The sequence below is a fragment of the Austrofundulus limnaeus genome, unplaced genomic scaffold (genome assembly GCF_001266775.1).
Source record: "Austrofundulus limnaeus strain Quisiro unplaced genomic scaffold, Austrofundulus_limnaeus-1.0 Scaffold200, whole genome shotgun sequence".
NCBI classification, from domain to species: Eukaryota; Metazoa; Chordata; class Actinopteri; order Cyprinodontiformes; family Rivulidae; genus Austrofundulus; species Austrofundulus limnaeus.
In genome coordinates, this window is record NW_013952602.1 from 716,870 (window position 1) to 727,710 (window position 10,841).

At 37.9% G+C, this 10,841-nt stretch overlaps 1 protein-coding gene across 8 annotated transcripts in view; it reads left to right on the forward strand.

Moving 5' to 3' along the window:
* Positions 1 to 10,034, forward strand: part of tspan4a (tetraspanin 4a) — a 270,357-nt gene extending 260,323 nt beyond the window's left edge. For all 8 annotated transcript variants that reach the window (XM_014018733.1, XM_014018737.1, XM_014018734.1 and 5 more), the window contains 2 exons: positions 861 to 944; positions 9,429 to 10,034. In XM_014018733.1, the coding sequence (XP_013874187.1) occupies positions 861 to 944; positions 9,429 to 9,497 (153 nt within the window). In that variant the 3' untranslated portion in view covers positions 9,498 to 10,034. The remainder of the gene's footprint in view (positions 1 to 860; positions 945 to 9,428) is intronic.
* Positions 10,035 to 10,841: the final 807 nt, after the last annotated feature.

Sequence of the window (10,841 nt, forward strand, 5' to 3'; positions counted from 1 at the left end):
GGATGGATGGATGGATGGATGGATGGATGGATGGATGGATAGATAGATAGATAGATAGATAGATAGAGTTTGGTTTTCCTCGATCTGACTCAGCTTCTCGATGTAGGAAGATTTGAAAAATGGCTCAATCATGAAGCTGTGTTTGCAAAAAATGAATAATTTAATTAAACAGTGAAGTAGCCTGTTACGGTAACACTTTCCTCTTTTCTGCAACACATCAGGCAGTCTTTCCTCCTCTGCATTAATCATAATCCAACACACAGTTTGGCCCACATGTCTGTGAAAGGTCTGTTAAGTCGTATAGTAAATGTCACCTACATCATTACTGATTTCAGCTCTCAGCTACTCTTACAGCCACTTATTTTGCTGTAACAATGAATGTCTTCTTCATCATTTGCTTGTATTTGTGATCCGGCAGATGCTGACCTGTTTTCACATGCTAATGCTAAACGTTATTTCTTGCTGGTTACCATTCTCAGAAACAAATTAAATGTTTTAACAAGTGTATAAAAGTGTCTTCTGGAAATCAGAGGACCTCCCCCCCCCACCCTCCAAGCTGACAAGAAAATGCACTCAGAAAACAACAAACATAAAAAAGGAATGTCTCCACTCAATGTTATTGTTTCTACCCCTGAATGAAGATAAGGATTTTAGGAGCTTGCTTTAATTTTGCCTCAAGAATTTTTTGGGTCAAGGTAGACAAAGACGAAGCCATGTGTTTCTGCCAAAACATATTTTTAACCACTTTCTTCACACAGGAGAAGATTTCCTTTTTAAATTGTCTTTTTTAGTGCAGAGTAAATGAATTCACCTTATAGTGTTTGCTCATGCTTTGTGCCCGTGTGTTTTTGTTTCCACAGCCGTGTTACGAGCGGGTAAAGGACTGGCTAAATGACAACTTGGTGGCACTTTGGATCTTTGCTCTATGCACAGCACTTACTCAGGTAAGCTCAACTTTAGAGATAAACTTTGTTTCTCCTATTTAGCAATTATAAACTAACTTCTTGATATCTACAGCCTCAGAAGATCTCTGACATAAATAAATCCTATCCTGTTACGGCAGTAAAAACACCAAATGCAAGAGTTTTTGTGGCGAGCCTCTTGTATTACCGTTGAAGACCACATAGTGGGGCCTGACTCTGCGTTAAATTCTCTTATCTCCCCTCCAGCTGAGTGATCCGTGATGTGTTTCCATAATCTGAGAGGGGGGGAAAAAACACCATGTGCTTGAAAACATCAAGTGTAGAACTCTCCTCTGATGCTCCAGGCTGATTTTTTTCCCTTCTTTAGTCAATGCCATTTTTGAAAATCCTACTCAGAGCAAAATGAAAACCGCKAAAAACGTGTAATTACTGCAGGATTTATCTCAAATATCTGTGGTGCTTGCCCACTGAGTCGCAGCTTATAACAACCTGTTCTCATTCCCAGGGCATTAAAGACTACAAAGGCTAGGAGAGGCTCTCAGATGTGTTGGAAAGATGCTCCCACTGCAGAGAGATTTGATGCCGGGATCAAATCCTGCCGTTTTAATGTGCAAAAAAAAAAKAAAAAAAAAAAAACAGATTATAGTTTGTAGTTTTGATTAAGCAGGAAAACCAACTGGTTAGGTTTAGAAAAGACCATAGATTAAACTGGTGGAAAAAAATAGAAAGGGATAAACTTACAGGAGGGAGATTTGTGGAATTGTCTCATATTAAAGTCTTCCATCTCATTTTCCTGTTCTTTAAAGCTTAAAATGCTTTAAAATGTGAACACTGTCCTCCGAACATTATTGCATTTTTTTTCTAAAARGACCACTTGGTGTGACTTTTATATCTGTACGTTTTTATCCATCAGGCTAAAATCCTATTAAAAAATGGATATCAAACCAATTTACTTTAGATTTAAACAAAACGTCAGAACACTGGAGGCACATTCAAATCAATGAAGTCCTGTGATAGTCAACCATTTTAAGGCAGCAACAATTCCAGGAAAATAAAAATATAAAGAAAACTCCTCCAACCTAGGAGCTGCACTATGAAGGTGAAACAAAACAGGGCTTTGTTTCCTTGAGCCTGGCTTAACAAAGCCTAAAACTCTGCTAAGAAATTAGAGTTACTACAATCATTTTGATAGTGTTTGTTAACTCAGAATTTATAATTTAGTCTGCTGAATTTCCCATGTAAAACAGTGTTTGGTGAGTCATTCAATTCATTTGCAGCTAAGCAATAAAGTTACAGGAAAGAACAAAAACAAAACAAAAAAACTTTGATTATCCCCAAGACTTCAATCAGAAAGGACTACTCATCCRAAATGGAAACTGAAGAATATAAAGATTCAAACAGAGAAAACACTGTTGTCAGAATTAGAAGAAAGAAAGAGTATTRCACCTATTTTGCAGAAAACTGTTAGCAGACGGATGTAATCTATAAATGAGATTACATCCTGCTGCTGTTCAAGTCGGAACAGAAAGATATTACACTTTAACTCCGCAGTCAGGAGGTTATTACACCTTACTGGTCAAACATGTTATTTACCACTTATTCTCTAATGTAATGTAACTTAATTTACATCAAGTATTAACTGTCTAATAGATGTGAGCAAATTATATCGTGAAACACGTGAAAAAACATATGCAGCCTTTTGGATGTTGCTTAATGGATATGGGTCTAATGTGTTGCACAATCCTCACAGCAGTCTCATTTAGGATTCTTAGTGGTATAAAGCAGTGGTTTTGTCTCACTGGTGAGTTTGTTTCCAAATCTAGTTTTGATTTTTTTTCTAAAAACATAGATGAAATGAAAATATATCCCTGAATAAACATTTAATGTGATTAAGTTTGACAATTAAAAATACCAACATTTAATCAGCACCTAAATACAGCGTGCTCACTGACTTGAACTGGRGACAGGTTTTTTTAATTTGCATGTTATTTGACAGTTCAATGTTTGTTTTAAGTCTCACAACACCTGGCAGAAACATGACGTTAATGTTGTTCACTTTGATACTTCTGTCTGGGACAAAAGTACGAACAGAATCTGTGTAGTGTTTTACTTCTTATAAACAGTTAATCAAAACTCTTAGTTCATAGCCTGCTCATACATAGGTTAGGGGTAAGGCTCTGTTATAATGGGGATTTAGAAACACTCCTTCACTATAATAAAAATGTTGACTGTCAGCTCAACATATCTGACTCAGTTGTGTACCTCTTTATAGTACAACAGTAAGCTCMTTCAGGAGACGCCCTAAACCCTTCCTGACATYTGGTCTGACCACCTCGMTCRATTCAGAAGAAACACAGAGACAAAGAGGGGGACTGAAACACTCCACCTCTGCAGCTCCTGTACATCCGAGTGAGATAGTCGCAGATCTGTCACTGCTACGTCTGAACAGATGGGTCAGAGCAGTGCTTCGGGGACCACCCAGCTGCAGATTTGTTTCAGTCAGAACACACTGAACTCCTTTCAGATTTCAACTGAAAGGATTTTTTTTCTAGATTTGCATACTCCTTGCTGCAGAGGAGAAAATAAAWACAATCTTTATTGACACAAAGACTGGCTAAAAGTATGCAGCAGCACAGATATAACCATGGTAATAGTCAGGTTATTTTGAAACTTAAAACCCTACAAAGACACACTTGGACATATTTTGATCTGTGCGACATAATATAGGGGAGGAGTCACTCTGCGACTCGTGCTGCTCTTAGCAGCTTGAGTGACAGCAACATATCAGAGCAGCCAAGTTTTTTTTATAATCCCACACTGATTAATGTTCTCTGAAAGAGTGTTGGAGTGTGGTAAGAGAGCATCTCCACCTGTGAGCATCAACACCCAATGGGTTGTTCAGTCCTTTAGCYTTACCGTCTTCTGAAAGAGACAAATATTAAACACTCAATATACAAAAGCCAAAACAATCCAAAACTATGAGAGTGTTCAAGTAGAAGTTTATGTTCAAAGAAGGGAGAGGTCACCACGTTGTCAAAATGTGTTTGCCAGAGTCTTCTGATGTCTTGTAAAATGATATACATGGAAACACTGTGGTTCAGTTGGTGGAGCTGTTGCCTCTCAACAAAAAGMTTGCCAAATCTAATCCCAGCCGGGAAACTTTCTGGGTAGCATTTGCATCTCTCTTTTTACGTGTGTGGGTTTTCACCAGGTACTCTGACTTCCTTTCACAGAGCAAAAACGTGCACTTTAGTGTAAAAAAAATTCATGTTCAATACGACTGAAGTCAAGATGAAAACACAATTGTTAAATAAAATGATTTGTGAAAGGAATAAAGTCATACAACACCAGAATTCTGGACCCGAGTGAGGTTTATTTGTCACCGGGCTGACAAGGAAAACCACACTGACTAAAAATCAAGAAGTACATCTTTTTATACACTATTCTTCAATGCCTGAGTTCGCCCCCTACTGACCTACGGCTGAATCACAMGCATTCATACAAAAATCTCATCTACTGTTATTACAACATTTTAATTATGTGTCGTTATAATTTGGACATGTAACTAATCTATATCAATCAAAACATAATATATCAAACATTATAAAAATATTATAAAAAGGAAACCCTAATAATCTAGTGTTGTTTCTAACATCAGTACTAATCTGTAATAACTATAAATTTCTTCATTAGTTTAATTAGTAACTTTAAATTTTCCCTAGGTGTGAGTGAGAGAGTGACAGGTTGTTTGTCTCTTTGGGTGGTCCTGTGATGGACCTGTCCAGGGTGTACCCCACCCCTCGCACTGTGACTGTGAAAGGGAGATAATGGATGGATAGAAGTCCATTTTGCTTTCACCCAGAGTTTCATTTAGATTAGTTTTTCATGCATCAGCTATAAAACTATTAAGACTCATTGCGATGGCGCTATCCAGACCAGTCAGAGATGTTGTTGAAGGCATGAGAAGTAAACTGATGCAAACATGACTATGTGCTGAAAAATGCATAAAATCTATTTTTCATGGGTGATGTGATAAATGAAACAAATGTTTTTTAATAAGAGAGAGAGAAAAGAAAACCTTGAAGCATTTTTTTCCTTTCTTTTTTGCAAGGCTGTTCCTTAATTTATTTACACAGAAACTCATGAACATACACAGACCACTGTTGCACTGGGCTGTTTAAAATTTAAAAMACTTTTTTGTGGAAAAACTGATTTGGTCCACATTAGCATTTCTGTGCCATTTCTTATTCATCAGTCAAACAGCTGAACCCCACAATGTTAGTKAAGCTCTGTTTTCTCCCTTCCCAGTTAAACACCAGTCAGACCCCTCAAGGTTTGTCCACTGAAACCAGGTTCTGGCAGTATAACCATCTTAAAGTGGGTGTATTACWTCTGATATATTCAAATAAACTGAGCAGGTATAAAGCTTTAACCAGCTGACAGGGAAAGCCCGATCATCTTGTGGCAATCCAAGGTTCAACAAATAAATCTTGGGTCCTGGGATTCATGTGGTTCTTGCTTTGAGATGTAAAACATTGTGCCAATTCTCTGTCAATAAAAACAGCTCTCCCTGACAGCATGGGGCTTCCCACAGCAGGACAGTACACCCCACTGCACTGCTAAAACTGTTCAAGCAGCTTGAGGAACAAGACAAATGAGCTTAACGTATTGACCCAGCCTCCAAACTCACCAAATCCCAATCCAATCCAGGATCCCACTGAAATTTGCTGAAGGAATTATAAATGTGCAAGGTTTTTAGCCTCAGAAGACTCTAAGCCTTTGCTGTCACTCTGTTTGAACCCTGACAAGTTTAAAAACTGGAGATCTATGTTGAGTAGTTTCTGTTAATGCTGGGTTATAAATCGACTACAGTTTATGGTAAAAAAAAAATACTATTCCTTACCTCAGGTTGAACAGTTTATTAAAATGAAGCTGAAACTGTTGAACCAAGGGCTGCAAAGCAGTCAGGAGACCAGAAAACTCTTCCTCCAAAAGTTGTTCTAAAGCCACTGTCTCACAGGACCTCAACTATTGACAACTGTAGGGATATTTGTTTCTTTCTAGTGTTTCTTTATTCGCCATTGTGTGTGCCTCTTGTTTTTATCCTGGTCCTTTCCACTCTCACCTCTTCCCATTTGTCTCCTTCACGGGTGTTAGTAATTTACGTTTAGGGTCCCTTTTATGTTTTATGTCTTGTTTGTTTTATTGTCAGTTCATTGTGTTTCCCACAGCCAATTTGGCTTGTTCTCCTCGCGRTTTCTCCCAGAGTTTCCTTGTAAGTACGTTTTCTGCTGCCATGTCAGCATTTTGATTTTTTTATTTTTTATTTTTTGTAATAAATCAGTTCTCCTTTCCTTTCCCTTCAGAGTTCCTGGTGTTTTTGCATCTGCTCACTTGGTTCTTTGTGCACAGACCTAACAGCAGCAAATTGGGGCCAGTTTTTACAAAGGAGTTTTCAGAAAGTCCTGAAATGTTTGCTGGGGTTCCCAATGTTCTTGTCTAAACCAAGGCTGCGTTCCTCTGGTACCGTGGAAATTTTAAACATGTTCAAAAAACTTTCAAGACAAGTAGACTCCCATAACTGTCAAAGAGTTGTTACTGTAMGTTTCTGGTGTAAGAAAAGGGAAACAACTTTGGAAGGAGTTGGCAACCTAAGAAACTAAATTGTGATTGGAGACAAAAAAATTGGACTGAGACATAATTAATATACATCGTGACTAAATTGCAAAACAGAAATGAGCWTAACATTTATGTGATATGAACTCTGTGACTTCTGACCCAAATCATGTCAATAATATAAGTTCAATGTGATTCAATTAAAATATTGTGTATTGTCTGACAATTTTGTATCTCCAACTAGTTACTAAAATTGCCCACAAGCTCTTGAATGTGTCTTTAAAAGGGGAAACAAAATGAGGAATAATGTAAAATGTAAGTGCTACTGGTCTCTATGTTGAAGAGAGAGAAATAATATTTAAAACATGACTGGATGATGTAATAGAGCTGAGATCTTGAATCCCAGATTCTCACTTTGTTTTCGTATTCAACAAACCAGAGTTGAATATGAAACAGACATAGACAGCTTCTACTTTTAGTCTACAGATAGTCTAGACATATGTTCAGAAAAAGATACAACATGGTTGTAATAGTTTAAAGCAGTGTTTCCCAAAGTTGGGGTCGGGACCCACAGTGGGGTCCCAAAACATCAAGGTGGGGTCCTGAAAATATTTTCTGAATTAATTACACAAAAAATTACATCTGTCAATATTATTTTTGCCTTTGTTGTTACAAAAAAGTAGAGTTAGTTTACTTAAAATGGACAACAATAGTGTAGTAAATACTGTTACTATGCTCTTGTTTATTTGACGTGAAAACAATGTTCATCAACCAACAACAACTGGGGTCACACGTTTCTGCTGCTGGTATTTTATGGGTCAAAAGCTGAAAAGTTTGGGAACCACTGGTTTAAAGAACTACCTGGCACTTAAAGAAAAAGAAGTTTTCACCTCCACTTTAAAATATTATTGAGCAGCTGCTCCACCTGCTCCATTGAGCAGGCACACATCACATGTTTCTGTGTAATACAGACAGGATACGTCTCTTAGAGGGGAGCTGGATCTGGAAGATCTGTTKATTTCAAAGAGCTGTTTAATTTTGAATGGTTATGACCTACGTCACATCTGTAGTGACACATGACTTGTCAAGTGCACCCCACCACACACACACACACACACACACACACACACACTTGAGCCCATGTTTCCCACATTCAACAAGTACTGCGCTTCTCTCAGACAAGTGCCTGCATCTCAGGAAGAAAACACGAAGAAATCACAAAAAGGAAAGAAAAAACGGTAAATGGATCGAACTTATACTGTATATAATATACATATAACGCCATATCAAGTCCCTACGGACCCCCATGCTTCACACTTCAATCATTCACCCATTCACACACTGATGGGTGTAAACTACACTGTCGCCACAGCTGCCATGGGGCACACTGACAGAGGCGGGGCTGCCATGCACCGGCGCCACCACTGACCACCATCGGCAGGCAAGGTGGGTAAAGAGTCTTGCCCAAAAATACGACTGAGATGATTGAAGTGGGGGATCAAACTGGTAACTCACCAGTTACAGGACGACCCCCCCAAACCACTCTGCCACAACGGAGAATGTAACGCCTCTCATTTGTCTATGACTCAGGTCCCGARGTTTGCTTTAAAGAGCCGTTTTTAAAGATTTGAATTATCACATTTCTACTAATACCTGTGGCAAAGTCAATGGTCAGCACTAGTGTCTGAGTCAAATATAAAAACACATTTCCACTTTCACTACTTTTATGTTTTTACTTGATTTTTACCTTCAGTTCAGTTCTCACTGTTGTATCATTTGTATCAGATGAATAAATGGTCCACAGACAATGTAATTTCATTTAAACTGTGTATTGGCTCTAAATATGCTTTACAACGTGTCTTTAAATATCTTAGTCACACACTTATAGAGTGCTTTTCATCATCAAAACGCTCTACATGCACAGCTCCTTTTTATTCTCATTTGTACAACAATAGGTATGTAGGGGCTCTTCATTAAGCTGCAGGGCTGAAGGTCAAAGCTCCAATATTAACGACCACTTTAGACCTTCGTTACCATCCCCGGGAGTTTAAAATGATTGTTTGGGCCGGAATTAAATTGAATCACACGTTTTATTATTCATAAAATCCTGCTCTGTAGTGCGAATTGAATCTTTTCTGCCCCAAAACAAAAACCTTGCAATCATCTAAAAATGTCTAGCAAAGGCTCCACTCATGTTGTGAGGAGGCAGACTAAAGAACACAAAAATCTTTCTCTTGCATGTGGAGACTCACAGAATAATGGATTGCTGTATTGATATAGCAACTTCTGCACATTTTTTCTCTCTCCATCAATACTTGATTTTTTTTTATTTACTTTTCTTAGTGCAATAGTGACCCGAAGGTGAGGAAATGTGCTGGATACATAAGGAAATGCCCTTTTGAAGAACAAGAAAAAGTCATAATACAGCTTTATTTGTTTTTAAAAAAAAATGCAACATTTTGTTTAAAAATAGAACCAGAAGTGCACCGTTTGATGTAGATTATATAAGTAAATAAAATCAGTCTTGCAGCAGCAGCCTATGCCCGGATTTACATAAAGCAAAACTTACAAAGTTCTGAGAAACATCAAAGAAAATAGAATATTAATGCAGATGCTGAAATGAAGGTGCAATAAAAAAAATAATAAATTCTGCGATATTTAATCAATGAATGCTGCAGAGGCAGCTGTGGGTGGATTCTCTTATTGTTACCTAAGAAATGGAGTTTTGAAAAAAACATCTCAGAAAATGGATCTTTCGAGGGGGGATTTATGGTCAAACAGGTACATTACGGTGCAGAAAATGAGCTCCTTTTTAATTTCGCTGTTACTTTCCAGAGAGGACACGGGACACGTCCATTAATGACCGATTTGTTTCTTGTGTTTCTGCAGATTCTGGGTCTGGTCTTCTCCATGACAATGTTCTGCCAGACAGTGAAAGTAGAGACTTTCTACGCCTAGCGATCGACCACTCTGCCCTTCAGCACACTTGGATTGTTTCTCATTACAAAGAGACACATATATATATATAGACATCCCACCCCTCCCCCTTGCCTTCCTCCTCCTCCTCCTCTATTGATGAACTCTTCTTTTCCTCCCCAAACCCTTGTCCTCTCTGTGACATTTGCTCTCAGATGTCACCAGTTCACAAATTTTCTTTCTTTTTTCTTTCCCCCCGCCCTGCTAACTATCAACCAGCACAGTATTGGTGTAATTCTTCCTATCATTTGCTCTGTGTTCAAAGCTAATTTCTGTGATTTTTATTTTACAAAGCAGTATTTTGAAAATGTAAAAACAAAACAAGATGAAAAAAATTGATGTATCTCCCCTTTTCTAATATGTGTTTTGTTTTAAATTATTTTAAAGTTTGTATGTGTTTCTTTCTTTTTCCTTTTTTTTTTAAACAGGAGCTACAGTTGAGAAAAAGTGCACTGTGTGAAGTGCTGCAAAGTGCATGTCTCCAGCGATGATGTGTATTAAATGTTTTGGCTCGACAAATCAGCGGACGTCACAATTTGTCGTTTGTTGTCAGGAAAAGCTGAGGGGGTTTGATGATGGGTCATCCTGCTGTATTCATGTCTTTTTGAAAAACAAAACATAAAAAAAGATAATGAATATTACCCAAGTCCCTCTACTGAGGCACACAGGAGTCATTAAAACCTTTTTGTGTCACACAACTAATCAGGTATTAATTTATTACATTTAAAGCAGCTATACTCTGAAGCACTTGGCTTATTTATTTGCTGCATTTACGTAGAACATTAGAGCTGCACTAAYATCCTGTTGGAGGAATTAAAATGTGCAAAGGAAGGAGCCTTGAGACTGGCCCGGGGCGATTTCCCTTCCAGCACCAATCAGAACTACAATGACAAAGATTCATCTGTAGCCTTTGAAGTCTCCTCCGGCCCTTTTGTGACTCCTCAAGTTCCTTTTTTTTTTATTTCCCATCTTGGGCCGTCAAGAATAAACCAGGAAGTAAGTACACCAGAGACACACTTTGAATTGGTCCCTGGAAAAAACAGACAAACAAACAAACAACAGATTCAATTCAGGAATTTGAAATAAAGGAGATGAAGCATTAGAAAATAAATGACTCAAACATATATTTAAATGATAATGATGAAGTTGCTTCTTCAAAATGCAGTTAGGAATAATTTTCTGTGTCACATGGAGGTATGAGGAGGAGTCTTTTAGTTTTTTTTTTCTTTTGAAACAACCTTCATAATGAGTATTTCAGCAGCGAGCAGCCACAGGCACATTTTATTTTTCCAACTTTCTCAGACATTCCTGTTTTTCTACATGTAG